At 35.5% G+C, this 18,845-nt stretch overlaps 1 protein-coding gene across 1 annotated transcript in view; it reads right to left on the bottom strand.

Annotated features, from left to right (window-relative positions):
• PCLO (piccolo presynaptic cytomatrix protein) overlaps positions 1-18,845 on the bottom strand; it is a 356,197-nt gene that overhangs the window by 47,600 nt on the left and 289,752 nt on the right. The window contains exons 18-21 of the mRNA XM_069850050.1: positions 15,170-15,241; positions 12,401-12,581; positions 10,981-11,175; positions 9,548-9,730 (exon numbers count right to left, since the gene is read on the bottom strand). Of these exons, the coding sequence (XP_069706151.1) occupies positions 9,548-9,730; positions 10,981-11,175; positions 12,401-12,581; positions 15,170-15,241 (631 nt within the window). The remainder of the gene's footprint in view (positions 1-9,547; positions 9,731-10,980; positions 11,176-12,400; positions 12,582-15,169; positions 15,242-18,845) is intronic.

Raw genomic sequence — 18,845 nt, 5'->3', positions numbered from 1 at the left:
CCTTAAACTGGCAATGAATATTATTTATGTTTGACTGAATGAATAATATTTTTGGTGAGGACTGCTATGTGCTGCCTGATGTGGAACAGGCAAGCTGAGTATGACTCCTCAAACTTAATGCAAAAATAGATTAATAATTGAACCTAGAAGAGAGGAATGAAGTGATTCACATGCCATCAATCCCTGTGATGAACTGTGAATTAATCAGAACTCTTACTCTGCAAAGTGTCAGACGGAGCTGTAACATAACTTTTTTTATAACTCTATTAACCTTGGCTGTTTCACTATTGCCTACGGCCACAGAAGTAATGGTCAGACTGTTATTTAAAAAAAAAAATCCTTTCTCTTGATTTCATTATTTTATACATTGATCATAGGCTATCTTCTTGCATGTTAATACAAATTTATAAACTGTAAAATCATAACATTATTAAGAGATACTCTTCGTACCTCATCTGGAGAAAAAGCCACCCATTTTTTTCCTGCACAGGCAGCCACAGCACAACAGTGTCCTCTGCTCAGGCAACTGTGAGCAGTGGTTGCTCTATCACTTTCAGTTTGTGGTACTGTGACTGAATTCCTATGACTATGTTGATGTCTTAGGGAACTGCTGTTGGGAAATTTTTGGGAAGAGTGAGATTTTGGAAAAGAGCTGTCAAGATCTCCTTTACGGTGTATTATTACTAGTTGCCCTGTATTCATCAGGTTTTATTGAGATTACCTCCTGCCTGTCCCAAACTAATCCATAACTTCCATTCTCGTAGTGTTTACATGACCTGTATGACTTTTCATGTTTGTTGTTTGGGAATACAAGGGTTTCTTCATGTTGGGTTGAGGTTCTTTTTGTCATGGCATGATAGATCATAGAATCATAGAATCATAGAATAACCAGGTTGGAAGAGACCCACCGGATCATCGAGTCCAACCATTCCTATCAAACACTAAACCATTCCCCTTAGCACCTCGTCCACCCGTGAAGTAGTCCCAGGCTATAAAGTTATGTGAGGTAGCATCCCAGTTAAACGATGTGTGTATAGTGTAGGCAAAGATGTTGGTGTAAAAGATGTCTCATAGGTGAGGACAACTGGAAAAGCTACACACCTGAAAAGCCTGTGAAAGTAAAAATAGCATTGTGCCAGCACAAAAAATGTGTCTTTAGTCCTTCCCTTAGGCATGAATTTTCTTAGTATAGCATCTATCTCCACCATAACACATGTGGAAGAATGAATGGTTGATATCTGATCCTTTATTTTTATTGACTTCGCTTTAAAACTAGTACCTGAAGTAATTCCTTATATCTTCACTGGTGGATTGCTGAGACCATTAAGAAGCTAGAACTTAGTTCATAGCAGAAAAGCTTGAATTAAGCCTTTATAAGTGGTTTAGAAGTTTTGCAACACCTATTCATCATCAAAATATGGTTGTTTATTTTGAAACACCTGTTCAAAACAGCTGTTGAATGTTGAAACATTCATTATTTGTAGCATCTCTGCTGTTTTTGCTAATTTATGACTTTTTCTATATTGATGGGTTTTCCCATAAGGTCTCTTCATAAGTGGTTACAATGAATCCAAGTTTAGATTCATGATTCATGGATTTTGAAAATTCTCAAGTTCAATATTCATGGTTTTTTTTCTGTCTGCTCTATGAAAGCAATGAACTACGGCATCGATTTGCAACAGTAGATGAAATCCAAAAGTAGATTTACAGCTGGTTTTGTGACAAGTTAAGAAACCTGATGCAGAAAACTCTGACATAACTAATGAGACACCCACATTTTCTGATTATCTACATTTTTACAGATAAATCTAAATGTCTAAGCTTATAGTGCTGGTTATATAGGAAACTACAGTGTTCCAAAGACGTGGTGGTGCCTGCAGCCAACAATATTTTATATGAGAGTTAGAATAACCATGGTTAGATTTATTCTCTAAGTTGAAAGTTGGAACTTGTTCCTTGCCCTCGTGTGCAAAGGATTAGTTTATACATTCATCTGTAGTCTTGCCCTTTCACTGTGAACAAATGCAAACATTGTCTTGGGAACTTTAAGAAGAAAGGTTGAATTCATCGTGGTGCTCCTCTGGTCTTACTATCCTATGTAGGTCTGTGAAGCCCTACAAGAGTCAGAGCATTTGCCATCTTTCTCGACAATTGGGTTCCTAGCCACGTAAAGGACAAGCAACTAAACTGAGATTTGGGTAGGTTCACTTCTGAGTTACAGAGCTCTGGTGGTTTTGGAGGTCCAGAGACTGGATATTCTCTTCTGGTATCACAGAGGTGCCTGATTCTACAAGGTGTAGTCTTGCTTTGCCTATACGTAGAACATGTATTTGAGTAGGAGCTGGGGTAAGGGAAAGTGCCATCATTTAAATATTATGTATCCAGAGTATGGAAGAGCTGTGTTTCATTGCTTCCATTCCCACTGGATTTTCATATTATTTCTTGATTCTTAGGAAAAAAAAAATAAAAAAAAATGAGCACACATATACACAAAGGAAAAAAAAAAAAAGAAAAGAAGTCCACAACCTTTTAGAAACTCTTAGAAAGCTTGGAATACTTTTAGAAATTCTTAGGGAAAAAACTTCTCATATACAAGGTTTTGCTGTCAATTAAATACGATGTTAAAATAATTTAATTCCTAGAAGAAAGATGTCTTCAATCCTAAGATTAACTGAAAATCATTATCCATCATCATCATTTGTCCTCTTACTGGGAGAGAGGAGATATCCTTTTCCTCCTCCAGCCCCTTCTCCATTAATTGTTTATGCAGCTAACAGGTGTTTGGTACTTTCTAAGGTTTCTAACTTCAAAGATTTCTGGGCTGTCTAGCCATTGGATTATGAATAATATAAATAGGAAATGAAAGTTTGAAACTTTCCTGTGAGCTGCTTCTAGTGCACTGACCTAAGCTTTTAGCTCCATTTAAGTTATTAAAAAAAAATATATAGTTTTGCTTATGCTTTGGCTTATGGAGCTACTTCAAAAAAGGGAAAACATGCTTTAATATAAGGAAGACACCATATTAAAATCAATAAGTAGTGAAAGAACAGAAGTCATATGATTTCACTAAATATTTCAGAAAAACCTGATTTTACAACAGCGAAGATGTGCTTTTAAAACATTGGCCAGGTTTCTTTCTTAAAAGAAGATTATTTTTTATAACTGACACTCTTGCGAGAAGCACTGGGTGGCAAAACAGGCTGATAGCATCACATTGAGTCTTCTCAAAGAGATGCAAGCCCATGGGAGCAGATGAAATCACAAATCTACATTTGATATTTTTTTGCTGACCAGCAGACTTGGCATGTCACACACAGCGACTTCTGGCAGAAGATTGTCTCCTCTTCAGTACTGGTCCTCTTATGTTTCAAATACTCCTACCCTGAACTTCCCCCAAAATGAGATTTGACCTGTTTTAATGAAGGATTTGCTGGAACTAAAGGCAAATGCTGCTCAAGATTGCTCTGTAAGGTTCTGCAGTGTAAAACCCTGTTTCTGGGACTGTTAGTTGCATCTTCTGTGAACTGGTGACAGAATGGGGATAATTAAATAACTAGTGATTAAAGGCATATACCTAAGGTCAGTTCTAACAGTTTCTTTCCTTCACTCTTTTTCATACTGAACAGTACTTTAGCCTGTGATCTCATCTATTTCAGCTATATTTGTATATTAGACACAACTCTGACCACCCACTGAGCAGTGATATTTTCTGAAATTTCAACACAACCCTTTACAGAGCAATTCACCATTTGAAGTGAGTAATGGCAGAACAACACACATCTTAAACTGTGATGATGGCATTTCTTTACCCAGCAAAGCAATTCTGATGAAATAACATTTTTCCTTGTGCTCCATAGGGTTAGGCTACCATCTAACAGACTTTTGAAATAAGAGTTATCAAATGATGAATCTGAGCCATTTTCTGAAATTATATGTCAGCTCAAAAAGGTGGAAGAGTTTATAGCAGGCATAGCCAAAGTGAAATTTGCCAGCTATTAGACTGAAACAAGACTCAAAAGTCAGCCTTAGATTATTGCTTCTGCAGAAAGTGGGGACAAACTGTTCTTGTTTTGATAATGATTCTTGGAAATGGATTATTTGTAGCAATACAAAGGCCCATTTAACTTGGAAATTAAGAGACTGGTGAATCTAGGCATTAAATAGCTTTGGGCAATACATTATTTAAAGAGTGAAGGAAACATCCCAAATTATTGTAGGAAATTAAAATATTATATTGCCTATTAAAAGTGTGAAAATGCGTACAGGCCTAAAGGGACCCAAAACAAGCAGGTATTTAAATTGAGTACCATATTGCTGCTAATGCCAGCAAATAGGACATAGTGATAAGGAAAATTTCTGTCAATTTCAATTTTTCACAGTTAAGTGATTAGAAATTACATAGCACTGGCTCAGACCTGTATCCTGGATTTTACAGTGCTAGCAATACCTTGGTACATACATTACTTCACATCTCTGTTATGCTGACACTTAAGTGAAATTTCATCAAGGTTGCTGGACCAAGTGAGTTAAAAGCAAGTATGCTACCTTTTGAACTAAAGTGTTTTAAACTGGGGACCTTTGAGAAGTGTACACTGACAGGTTCATTAGGGTAAAATTGCGAAAATGCTGATGCATAGTCTGTCTACTCTAGATGTTCCAGCTAACAATATGAGCTCTCATGTAGACCTCCCTCGGACCAATAAAATCATGTGAAACACAACTATTCGGAAAGTAGTTTCCTCTTAACATATCACAGAAAAGATTTAGTGTCACAATGGGAAATTTCCAATGTAAACGAAGAAATGTTCTCTATGAGATGGGAGAAATAAATAGGTTCTGGATACATGCATTAGATTTAGAGATTTTCAGAAAATGTCATGATTTTAAATTCCCAGAGTATTTTTTTACACTCTTAAATATTTGCTAACTAATTCAGGTAAAGAGTATAGCAGTAGTTTTCTCCTGGCATGTTGGTTGCTTCTTTGGTTGGTTTTAAAATGTGTGCTAAATAAAAGAGGAGGTGTGTATGGATTCCATCATTATGTGGTGTTCAAACAACATCTTGTGACTTGTACCTTCTCTCTTACAGTGTCTGTTTGAAAGGATAGAAAAATGCATGTAACTACAACGACCTTCATGCTTAAGATCATCAATTTAGCCATTTAAATATCAATTTACAGTTCTCCAAAGTTCCTAGGAAGAAGAAAACCCATAATTTTCTAGAAATTCTTTTCTTTGGTCATAATATATTTTTTGTTGTTGTTGACTATTCAGTATTCTGATGTAATAAAGGAATTTTTTTTCATTGTACAATCATTGTAACTTTTGGGGCAAAACTGACTCCTCTTCCTCGGCAAATAAGGCCAAGCCCACTGAATTTAACTCTCTAAGCGGATTAATCATATGTGTTAAACATCCATGTAGAGACTACAGCTCCCTATAAAACTGTCTGCTTGAAAAAAAAAATCTGTAGAGCAGGTAAATGCTGATTGTATGTTCAATGCTTTTTTTTTCTTATTTCATTGGAAGCTACACTTTTTATTCTAGAGAAGGTGAGCTGGTGCAGTTTTCTATTTTGCATGGCTGCTGAAGGGTAATTTTGCTGTTCCTTTTCTTTCTTAATCACTTTATTGGAAGTTATTAAAACTAAAACATGTAGTTCATCCTTTGGAAATTATAAACTGACTTTGAGAAGGCCTTTTATATAAAATCAGTAAATAATAACTATATTGCAGATATGCCTACTGTTTTGCATGCATATATACAGAGAACTGATAATTATCATCAGAGTATCTCTAGGCATTTAAATATCTGAAGAACTCAAAAATCATGTTTTATATTTAAAACGTAAGTGACCTACCAAGAAAACTCCATATAGTGGAATGATCCTTCTGTGTGATAAAATAGTGACTTAAAAGGAAGTGGATTGATTTACACTAGATCTAAAACTGATTTATCTGTTGGATAGTAAATAATACACAGATTTAATTTGCAAGGGATGTGGTCAATTTTATGTGAACGTGTAATTGGAAATTATTCAGATTTTTAAAAAAAACAAAATCAAATTAACTCAAATATCCACAATGCTCTCTCCCTCTGGCTTTGATCCCTTGCAACTTCTACCTTCAAAGGGTGAGCTCTGAAATTTTATTTTTTTTCTCTGAGGAGTGTGATGTGAATGTGTATTATGCAACTTGCTTCTCTGCAGATCACACTCTTCTCTGTGACATGCAACAAGGAAATTATTCTTCAGGGTTTATTTTTAATTAAATGCTGTAGTTGAATATTGGATTTTACAAAGATGGTGGACAAAGGTCAATGTTTTCTTTTGTAGCTTTACCTTAACTTTAAAACAGATTCATTAAAATACACTTTTTGCTGTTTAAAATGAATACAAGATTAGTTTTGTTAAATAAACTTAAAGTGATACAGGTCCATTGAATTCACAAAATACAAGTGTACTATGAGTGCTAGTTTTGTTTATGATCTACTTTTTACTTCTCATCAGACATACAAATAATAACTGACAAAATACAACCAATAGAAAAGGTCTTAGGAGTCAGAAACAAAGAAAGATTTCTCTGGGCATTCTAAGAATGGTTGAGGGTTCTTGTTTTGTTCTGTTTATTCAAATGCCAATTTAACTCAAGAAAGAAATGAAGTCATTGACAGAGCAGATTAAAGGATGAATCCGGAGGGTTCTCTTAGGGAGAGCAGGACAATCACTCACAGAACAGAACTTTTCCTTTCAACCTTGTGGAAATGTTGCTGGATTACTACCAACTTGTGTGCTTCCACTGAAGAAACCTAGATAATTATTCTTAAAGGTGCTGTCCTCGGATAAATCAACAGAGAAATAACTGTGGTAATATTAATAATAATGTTGTGGATTATCTGTAATTGCTGGTTTAATAAAGGGCTTGGAGATTTACAGACAAAAAATCATCAGCTTGCTAAGATGATGTTACAGTCCATAAAACCGGTTCATAATGTGTTCTTTTCTAGCAGGTAATGGGGGAGTGTACCAGAACCATGCAGCATCCCGGAAAGAAGTGATTTGCAAACTGATGATGTCCTGATATTTATCGGTCACAATACTCTCAACTTTAGAGTTATTGAACTATAGGGGAAAACTCTGGGTCCTTCATATTCTTTTCCTCCCATGAAGAATTCCATAAACTGAAAGCTGTTTTGAGTATCTTTGGTGCTTTTTCTATTCAAGATCATAATCTCTTCTTGTTCTACTTACATGCTTCATAATACTGCAATTAAATAATCTTTCTTTTTTCCCACTGAAATATACGAGATCTATTAACCTCATAATGGTAATTATTGGGACACTCCATATGAATAATTTAGGACATACTAGTTTTCGTACAATAAGAAGAAGCCAAAACTTCTCACAGATCTGAATCCAGATTTGTAAACTTTGTGTAGGTAACCATGCATTGTGTATATTTGTCAGAAGTAAAAAGACAAAAGTACCATGTCTTTTCATTGTAACTCTAACCTCACTTGTTTATTAATGTGAGTTCTTCCCATTTCTCTCTATGATGCTTCTCTATGGTGCAGACCCAACTGCCAAATGATACATATCCTTTTTTGCAACTTTAAAAGTAAAAAAGCTAGCATAACTGTTCAGTGGCAAGTGTACTTGAAGCTAATAATGTGGCTATTTCCTTATCATAAAAGTGTATGTGAAGCCTGATTCAACCTTATATCACAAGCAAAAGGTTTTAGCATTACTTGTCTATGCCTAAAGACTTCAGATGACTAAAAGTATTTATGATGAATCTCTACAGACATGACACCCCAAAAGATGGGGAGGCTTATTTAAAGTAGGATAGAATATTTCAGTTGGACGGGACCTACAGTGATCATCTGGTCCAACTGCCTGATCAATTCAGGGCTGACCAGAAGTTAAAGCATGTTGTTAAGGGCATTGTCCAAATGCCTCTTAAATACTGACAGGTTTGGGGCATCAACTACCTCTCTAGGAAGCCTGTTCCAGTGTTTAACCACTCTGTCAGTAAATAAATGCTTCCTGATGTCCAGCCTAAATCTCCCCTGATGCAGCTTTGAACTGTTCCCACGTGTCCTATCACAAGATACCTGGGAGCGGAGCTCAGCACTACCCTCTCTACTTCCTCTCCTCAGGAAGCTGTAGAAAGCAAAGAGGTCACCCTCAGCCTCCTTTTCTCCAAACTAGCCAAACCCAAAGTTCCTATACACTCCTCAAGGGAAATTCCTTCTGGAATTAGATTTCTATGGTATAAGTCCCAGGAACAGGATGGGCCTTTCAGTCAAGGTGACTGAGCTAGTACTGTGGTATCTTGTGGCTTTTGCCTGAACTGAGTGTCTGGATTTGAGCTGTAGAGTAACACAATATGGATGTGGGTGGATGCAAGCAGGTGTATAGACTTATATATTTACAGAAGAGTTCTTAAGGTTCTCATAAGAATAAATTTGTTACTTCTAAATACAATGTTTAAAACTAAAATTTGTTAAATTTGCCCCTGTTAATCATAGAATCATAGAATCATAGAATAATCAGGTTGGAAGAGACCCACCGGATCATCGAGTCCAACCATTCCTATCAAAACAAGTCATAACAAGTCATAAAGAGAACTACAGCTACTTAACTGTAGTTCTTTTTATGACTTGTTGCCTTCAGGATGTACTGAAGTATCATTCCCTTTTTCTCTCCTACAACCTTGTCAGCCAGACTGTATTGTCCATGTTGTGCAATGGTTTTGACAGAAATACTTTAAGTGAATCATAGAGTTTAGGAAGGGATTACAGCACAAGAGAACATACAGGAGGCACAAGAGAACATACAGGAGTCCAGTCTCTAGGTTTATTGTGAGAATCGCTCAGATTAAATAAGCAAAATGCTCCAGAAGTCAAAAAAATGCTGCCAATTTGAATCAATTGAGATTCTGGCTCTTTATTTGTGACGAGGGCATAAATTGATGATACTTAGTATTTAGGTTTGATGTACAAATGCCTACAGGTAGAAAATATTTTCTTAAGATGATAGAAATCTTATCAAGAGATTGAGCTGTACATAGATCAAAACTCCTTTCCACTGGTGGTTTCAAAAATGATCTATGCTAATAACTTTTGACATAACAACTACGTTGAGAGAGGAAAAATAAATTGTAAATGTTAGAATTCTAGAAACAAAAATGCACAATTAGTTTTTTTTCACAGTAAAAGAAATGTTCAATTATACTTAAGCAGACGAACTTGGATGCATTCTTTTTATTAAGCAACAACATTAGCAAAGCTGTACCATTTTTCAACAGAAGTCTAGATCCTCCAGTGGAATGGAAGAGCATGTTTGTTGCTTTGTATTGTTATTTAGCACAATTTTTCACTATGTTTTTATGTGGTAATGTGGACAAATCAAGTAGACTTCTTGATTCATGTTAACATTTACAGCACTTCATGGGGGTTAAAATAAATAAGTATTGCAATGAATTAGTAGACATGGCAAGAAGGATTAGGGGTGTCATTGGTTTCTTAACCATGTCTTTCTGCTCACCTCCTTCAGGCTTGACTGGTCCATCAGACATCACTTTCCTGAGGGCTAGTTGGCTTTGGTCTTTGTTGTCATTGGCTGGTGGAGGCAGATTGTCAGACTGAGTTCTTTGAATAGGGAGGACTCCTGCTATGCTGTGTCTGTGCTGCTTCCTGGCATGATTAGACTGACCGCTTTTATGTGCTGCTGTGGCAGTGTGGGTGAAATGGAAACCCAGAGTATGTATCCTCAGATGGAACCAGCTTAAATGTTATTCATGCAAACAGAAGTGTTTTTTTCTGTATTTAAATAAGTAGTGTTTTCAAACACCAAAGAGATACCACATGCACAGCATTAAAGAATATTAAAACTGGCTGTTTCTTTATTAATGATAGTGCAGACAAGGGAAATAATTTCCCCCTAGGTTTTTTTGCATTATACCATAGTAGGTTAATGGCATATCAACAAATCCAGAAGACAAAGACAATGGTTCCACAGTCAGAGACTTTTACTTTGCCATCAACTAAGCTCTCAACTAGCAATCAGATACTGGTATGAAGTATATGATGGAGAGCAAACCTTTTGAATGAAATTTTTTTAATTTATTAGTCTATTTAAACTTGTCAAACAAAACTTATCTTGACTCTTAATCAATCCATGGCACAAAAATTACTAGAAAAATTACTAGATGACTACGACATCTGACTAAACTCTTGATTCCTTTTGACTTTGCTAACTGGATAACACTGTTAAAATCTGATAGTTTTAATGGCTCTGTGTTTAAGAATTTTGCATTTAATATGTGCAATGTTTTTGTCTACTGTTGTTCTACTCATCACTAACATAATTTTATATGAGATATTAAGAAAGTTGCCTTATATTTCCTGTCAAAAAAGATTAGATATTTACAATCATGTTTCAAAAATAGAAATCTCACCCATGTAGATTAAAAACTTTTTTCTTTAACGTTAAATCTTCTTTCACGTATATAGTATTGTCCTTCCTGATTACTACTTATAGATATAGCTTGTTGTTAGTGTACTCTCAATATCTGCTGTGACCAACTTGAAGAGCTAGCATTCATATCTCTGCAGGTTTTGATTGTTTCATTGGTAGTTATTTAGCGACATCAAAACACTACCACACAATGGAATTGTCTGTGAGTCATGCACGACCATGGAACATCATAGACCACGAGTGAAGGAACTGATGGAGAAACAGCCAGTTTCACTGCAGTCTATATAAATTAAAATAAATAAATAAAAGAATTCTAAATACAAGAGTATATTGTAATTATATATATTCACACACAGGCACACAAAGAAAGACATTGAATAGGGTGGGCACAGTGTGCCAAGAACAGAAAAAAAATTAGCTGAAAAGGGAAGGACAGCAGGGAAAAAGGCAACAGATGAACATTAAGCTGCCATGCTGAGGAATTTATTTGCGTCTTTTACTTGGTTGAAGGCGAAGCTGTTGGACAGCTGCTTCAGCAGCGGCAATGGCTGCCCCAGCGTCTTCAAGATGAGTTTGAGTGACGCTGGTTTTGCTTTGGCTGCGGGATGGACCATGAGAGCGTAGATGTCCTTCAGAGGAAGACTTGGAGCTCCCTGGACTGCTGTGAGATTTCTCGATGGTGGGCACCTGCATGTCTAGCAAGAAAATGAAGATGCACAACTGTTGCATTTATTAAAAACAAAAAACCAATTTCATTTTCTTTCTCTTGACTGGCCTTTCAACTACATTCAGAATGAGGAATAAAGATTAAGCTGTGCAATGCCATCAAAAATGTCAGGATATATTATGATTAGGAAACTCTTATGAGGCACCATTTTCTATTTTCCCACTGTTCACTGGCCCATGGAATAATTATTTACTATTGGGTTTCTGTCACCTGTGAATTATGCTTCCTGTGCTTGTTCACACTACAATGACGGAATGACAAGGTAGCCTAAAGACTAATTTGCTTTCCACTTTCTTCTTCTCTAGTACATAAAGACTAAGTATCACCACTTACTCCAGTAACAAACTTTTAGCTAATGCAAGCAGTTTTATTCTGATGAATGCCCCAGTCAAAACCATAGCCCACCTTACAATAGTCTCTATATTAACCCCTAATTTATATGTAGATCTTATATAGACACCAATTCCTAGCAAAATGTTGCACAGAGAAATAGAGAGGAGTTTTATAACTCTGAGGCTCTCATCTGGATGTTATTTGGGATGGCTTGTGCTTTGATATGACATACACTGTGTTTTAAGTGAGCAACCGGTCACTGACTACTCAGCATATAAAAAAAAACCAACTTAGAGATAAAGTTCTTGGAGCAAGAAAGCAGAAGACATTGAGATCAATTCTGCTTTTGTAAACACTAGTATAATTCTTCTATATCAGCTCCACCGATTTCCAATACAATTGAGATATGCTACAGCCCATTATCATTGAATGGAAATGCATATGCGTCATTATAGCATAATTGTTTTTCTATAAAATATTAATATGACATTTCTAGAAGATAAAATGCCATACAATATTTAAGGAATATGAAAAATAGAAAGCTAAATATGTATTGAATTTGGCCAACACTACCAGAAAAATGAAAATGACACAGTATCTACAGTAGATGTGTAAAGCGCACAGAGTTTGTAAGCTGTTGTTCTAAGGACACAATTACTTAGAAAGCTGGTTGGCTTTGATTGATCCAAATTAAGCCTTGGCTCCAATGAGTTAATCAGAGAGATAAATATGTTTTTAATAGAGGTGTATAAAAACTTCATAGCATTATCTGTATTTTTCTATAAGAACTTACACATAGCAAACATTTTCCCATTATCTGGGGAAAACATTTCATATCAGGTGCACCGAGTCATTCCTACCCTTGGAGGGGTCCGGGAAGATTCCATGACTTCTACTCTTGATGACAGATGGCTTTGGAGACTGCTGGCTACTTTGTCCAGAATGAGACTTCCCGTGATCAACGTTTTCACTCTGTTCTTTCAGAGGGTACCACCGAGGAGTGTTGTCAAGCTGAGAGACACTGGATAGCTCAATCAATACCTACAAATAAAGCAAAGTACAACATATGGCCTGTATCTGATCTGTCAATGATTATGTACAGTAGAACAGTCCACAGTTTTGTTACCAAAAATTGCAATCAAATGTAAGAATTTAATAGTATAAGGCCATGTGCTGACAGATTCAGGATAGTCAGCCTGTGCTCTGGCCTCACCTGATATGAACCAACTGTGATCTCAAACCCACATTTGTTAGAATATCGATGTGTCTGACCTCAGTAAGGACTATGAGATCAGAAATAGCTTCCTACCAAGATGGCTAGATAGTTTAAAGGGGAGGTTGTGCACACTAGCTTGAAGGCTGGACTAAAAAGACATCTGGTCATTCTGCTTCTGTATAGAAATATTTTAAGAGGAGAATCAGGCAGTGTTATTTTCTCCCTTGTGTCAGTGTTAGTAAAGGGGCAAATAATTTGATATTTTTTATAAGGTCTTCAATAGTATGAGACTGATGCTTATAGATCCTTTAAAAAAAATCCACATATTCAGAATTTGTAACAAAAATAAAAGAGTAGGCATACCCTTGCATTTCACTAAAATAACTGAATTCAACAGGCCTTTTAGGCCTTAAAACTTCACTGGAAAAAAGAACCAAAGGGAGATGCAATGGCATTGTGGAAATGCAATGAGCAACTTGGCTAAAACACCCTGCCTCGTAGATGAAATCTGCTGAAGGCCACTTACATTGCTAGTAGGAGTTCTGTGGAATTTCTTTAAAGAAAAAGCACTTTAAAAAATGAACTTTGGGACCAACAAAGACCGTTACTCCCTTAATATTCTTGCAGATGAGAGGGCCAAGAGATGTAAAGTACTAAAAAGTGGTCACAGTGTCCTGAATGAAGGAAAGGACAAAAATTGCCCTGTGTTTGGCTCTAAGGTGAGAGGGTTAAAACTAATGTCAGGTAGGGAAGTTTTAAAATTGCTAGGCCATTAAAATGTCCAGTTACCTCAGGGAATAATGTCTTTGCCAGTTTATTACAAGACCCTGAATAAAAGAAGGTCTTTTCAAGTTCAGGGATGGGGAAGCCTCTTTGAAACTGATTTTTCGTAGACGATAAAAAGCCTTTTATTCTTTCAGCTTCACAGGTTGTATATGACCCAATGACACAGCTTGGTCTTTCTGGTTAGGTCTATACTTAATTGGAACAGGTTAACTACTTAGCATGCTCCCTGGTGTGATTTTTGGTCACAGCTTTGGGAATTACTTTGAAGAAAGCATGGTTGAGGATTTTTCCCAAAAAGCAACACAAGCTGAGGGCTCTGCTTTGTGAAAAAGAGTTCCCATTGCATAGACGTGAACAATGATGTGCCACTTGCCTTCTGGAGCATGCAAGTTTTGCTAGCCCTATTCAACCAAGTCCTTAGGGCACAATTTGGATACCTCATATTTGATGCTATGGTGCATAAATCATCTGGACATCCTGGTCCTGAACTCAATAATCTTATCCATTCCTTTTTCCATAAAGAACTGTTTCAATATTTAAGTCTGAATGATTGAATAAAAACAAAAATATAGTCATAAAGGCTGAAAATATTTTAAGGCAAAAGGTTTAAATCTTCCTGTAGAAGCAGCTGCTGGAGCATCCACTTTCTATATGACATAAATAACAATGATGTAAATATTCAGTGAAGTCCTGAATTTGGATAAACATGCTGAACCCAACAAGAATACTGATGCAGAATGCATTAAATAAGCAATGGTGTAGCTGTTTCCTATAAATTTATTATAGTAATTGTTAAAATATGACATTGATTACTCTGTTTTGTAGTTACACAAAGGTGAGATGGAGCTGAACTGAGTGATTTTTTTCAAAATTCAAATGAGGAATGAGCAGAGCTAGTCTGAGTTAGTCTGTATATGAGCAATTGATTTTCCTGGACTTCTGTTTCTAATTAAAACCATTTTTTTGTAATAATGTTTTTAATTATTTTATTGACATCCTAGTTATTGCTACTAATTCTGTATTATACATGTATATGTTTGTTTATTTGCTTTAAACAGACCATACTTCTTCCCACAATCACTCATCTCATTTATTGTTAATTACAACATTTTGCATTCAGTCATACTTTGGTAATGATATTAGTACTTTGTAGTGTTAAAAATGAGACCTTGATCAGCAAGATCAAATTGCTCACACTTGCAGTTTCTTGTGCATCTGCTAAATTATAGCATGTTGGCAGAATGTAATCCTTTAATTGTTTACAAATGCTGATACCTCTTCAGCATTCTGTTGTTATGTCAAAATCAAGGCAGGCAACTTGTCAGTCATAGCAAGAATTCCCCATTCTGTCACCGTGAAGACTGGTATTATCTGAAGTTATCACCATTGTGTTGAGTCCTAAGTGAACTTCCCTACTGTTTATGGAGATAAAGGGTGGGCATCTTTCACATGTGAATTAAAGAAATCATGACCATTTGTTATGAAATCAGCAGTAAAACTGTGATTTAGAATTGTTTTAATTAACACACGTACCATACCTTGGAAAAGAGCAGTCTTCAAATAGCAGCATGCAGTTAAACAGCTTCCTAATAAGTCATGGTTAGAGAGGAGGAAAGAAGATACTCACTTCACCAAGGAAGTCATTCGAGGAGAATCTATCATAATCCCAGACAGTTACTTCCAGTGTTTTCTTTTTCAGCTGCAATTTAAATAGGATAGGATAATTAACCTCATTGTCATCATAAATTTCAGATTAAGTCTTTATGGTGGTTTCTGTGTATTGCCTCCTCCTTGTACCCTTTTTCATAGTGAAAGCTAGGCAGCTTTTGCCCTTCCATCAACCTTGATTGCAGAAAAATTATTTGGGAGAAATTGTTATTTTGACAAAAATATAAATTTTAACAATATTATTCAATTGTGAATTTCAAATGTATTATTTAGAACACCCCATTTACACAAACTCATTTGAGAAGACTGGGACATGTCCCTGCCCATGGCAGGGGGGTTGGAACTAGATGATCTTTAAGGTCTGTTCCAACCCAAACTACTCTATGATTCTAAAAGCAATCAGAACTGGAAATCTTACGTGATAATTGAGGTCATCATACAGAAAGTAGCAATGTCTCACTCACTGCTCTGGCTATAAACTGGCTCCTTGAACAAAAGGACAACAAAGGATCAAGTCGTTCAAAACTATAAGCCATACCATTTATTGTACATAATACATGTACTTTCAAGAATAGCACTGTTCTCTGTTTATCTCCACTGCTCCTTGGTTTAATGCAACAGAAATTCAGACAGTTCTTAATAACTTTAAATTACCTTGAAATGATAATTTAATCTCATTATTATGTATTTGGAATATTTCTGCTCCTTGCTGACTTTAGAAAAATAAGCAACTATGCAAAGCCAGTGTCTTTGAAAAACAAGTTTAAATCAGCATATACTGGAAAAAACACACAGTAGGGAACAGTACTATTTTTAGTATCAATAATGCACACCTTAAGCAGTCACAACACAACTTGAAAGCCAAGATTTTAAAAGAAATAAAGATTTAAAGCAATTGTTTAATCATTCTCCTATTTATTCCTACATAATCAGGCAACATTCTCAACCAATCTTTTAAAAAATATGCTGCAAACATTCCAAAAAAGTTGAACAAAGGATTCTCTTTTGAACATCTCTTACAGGACATTTGTTAAGTTGATGTCTTTGACTGAACAAAATTCCTTTTTCTGGCTGTTCCTAGACAGTATCAAAACTGCAACGTGAAAAATAACTTGAAAAAATTAGTTGAGTAGCCACTGGTCCATGTTTAGCTTCCCGAGTAGGATAATTTCCTGATATATTAATCATTTTTACCCTTTAAAAAAAGGGAATAGCAAAAATACTTTTCAGAAAGATTTTGTCTGAAATATTGCTCCTTTGGGAGGACATTTCTTCTTGTTTCAAGTGATGACAAAGATGGCAAAGACAGAAAGAAGAATGTATAGATCCAGAAAAAGAAAAAAAAGATTTTTGGTGGAAAGAGGAAAATAGTAGAGAAGATTTTCAAGTAACTGCAACCCTACTTTGCAAGCTTCTTTGCATTACTATGATAATAAAACTGTGCTGAAAACTTGCAGTACACTAAATTTCTTTGAGATACCTACTTTTAAGCCTCTTAGTTTTATAAAGCTTTTCTAAAATGTTATGACAATGAAAAACCATGAAAAGAGCTTTATTAGGCAAAGCGCGTGAAATAAGTTTCAAAGAAGAGGAAAATTTGCTTTTCTGAAGATATATTTATGTACAGCTATTGAAGGCAAAGAACACTCAGTGGATGGTGATTTTCAAAGTAGCCATTATACCATCAAAGCAAAGTAGTGTTCTGTTTTACATCACCAAGTTTTAGGTTGTGAAGCCCTAAGTTCAGATCCTCATCAGGAATTTAACTCACAGTAATACTAAAATGGGTAGCAGAAACCCACTATCCATCTGACTGTGTCTGCAGGTAGGTAATGTGCAATCAGGAAAATAAGAAACAATGAAGGCAGTTTACACATGTTTTAAGCTCATCTGAGTTACACATATATTATGAAAATTGTTTCAGTAAGCTGTAACTAATTCAAGGCAATGCCTTGTGGAAAAATTTAAAATAAAAAAAAATAAAGAAAACTTGAAAATAAAAACCCTTCTTAAATCATATTACTGCATGTAACTCCAGTTAGGTTGAGGCTGATGTGGTAAACTGTCACTTAAAGAAAATGAAGGAACATGCAGAAACAGACAATGTGAACCGTATTTTCTTTTATGGAAGACATAACCAACACCACATGTACAGAAGCATCCATTTCTTGTTTTAAATATCTGGATCTCACTGGGTGTTATTATGGATAATGCAGGTCTGTGTAACTAAATATGCATTGGTTTAAATATTTAACACATATTCCTTCAAAATTTCATACAAAGATTTGAGTAAATGAATAATTTTAATGTACTTCATTTTTTTCCTATGATTAAAGTAAATTCCTGAAATTGCTTCAGAAATAATATAAAATTTTGTAGTCTCAGACAGTATATTTGATGAGTAGAAATGAAAAGTGTTGTATTGGATCATGCATTATACTTATTTTTGTTTACCATTATATTGAACATTTTATTGTACTGTTCCCTATACCTCTGTACTTCAGTACATAGGAAGACAAAAAGACTTTTGCTAGGTCACTGAGAAACTTACTTGTCCAACCAACACCTCACTGATTGATATGAAATCTTTTCTTACTTTTTGAATGAAGATAAAGGTGCTTACATCACTCAAGGAATTTGAAAATACTATTCTTTCTAAATATATTACCTTCAATTTAAGGACATGAGCTACCAAAAGTTATTTTCTTTAATGAATTATATCCATCATTTAAGGAACTAGTTTTATTTGCTTTCTGACAAGTAAGAAATTGATGCAAACAAAGTTACATCTAATTTTGTGGTCATATATTATACCAGTAGCCAGACTAGCAAAAGAAGTTACATTTTTTTACTATCTTCTCCTTAAGCCATTCTAATGCTCTTTTTCATGCTCTGAATAGGTATTTGACCTGAGTTAGCAATTACTATACGATACATGTGATGTGTATACTCAGCTTTTCTCTCAAATTATAATTATCTCCACTTTATGACTTAACAAAACCCTTAAACTACTAAATATTTGCAGTTTAATTTATTTTTTTCTCCAACTGTGAAAGTAAAACTTGCTATGTGATAAAACTAATCATTCTGACCTTGAAAAAGACTGGTTTATGTCAAAGAGTGATCTATTTCCTGTAATTAATTTCCCTTTAATTTCAGCTAGGTTATGAAAGGAAAAAGGAAAATGAAAAATTGTACAGCTAAAGTCTAGACAGTGACATGAAAAAGGCTATGCTAGGCAATATTTAATAATGCTCATTTGCTGTCAACAAGCAACCTATGCTTTGAAGGAGGGAAAGGAAATGCTTTTTTGAAGAAACACTATTTAGGAAGATTCATAAATTTCTGTTAGGGTATGACTGCTAACTGTATATGCAGGACTCCGCACTTGGCCTTGATGAACCTCATCCCATTGGCATCAGCCCATCAGTTCAGCCTGTTTAGACCCCTTTGCAGAGCCTTCCTAGCTCAAGCAGATCAACAATGCCTCCCAGCTCAGTGTCATCCACAAACTTGCTAAGGGTACATTCAATCCCCTCATCCAAGTCATTGATAAAGATATGGAACAGAACTGGACCCAGCAGTGAGCTCCAGGGGACACCACTTGTCACTGGCAATAATGGCAAAAAAACTGA

Source organism: Phaenicophaeus curvirostris, chromosome 1, assembly GCF_032191515.1.
Source record: "Phaenicophaeus curvirostris isolate KB17595 chromosome 1, BPBGC_Pcur_1.0, whole genome shotgun sequence".
Lineage (NCBI taxonomy): Eukaryota > Metazoa > Chordata > Aves > Cuculiformes > Cuculidae > Phaenicophaeus > Phaenicophaeus curvirostris.
This window is presented reverse-complemented; position numbering and strand designations above follow the sequence as displayed.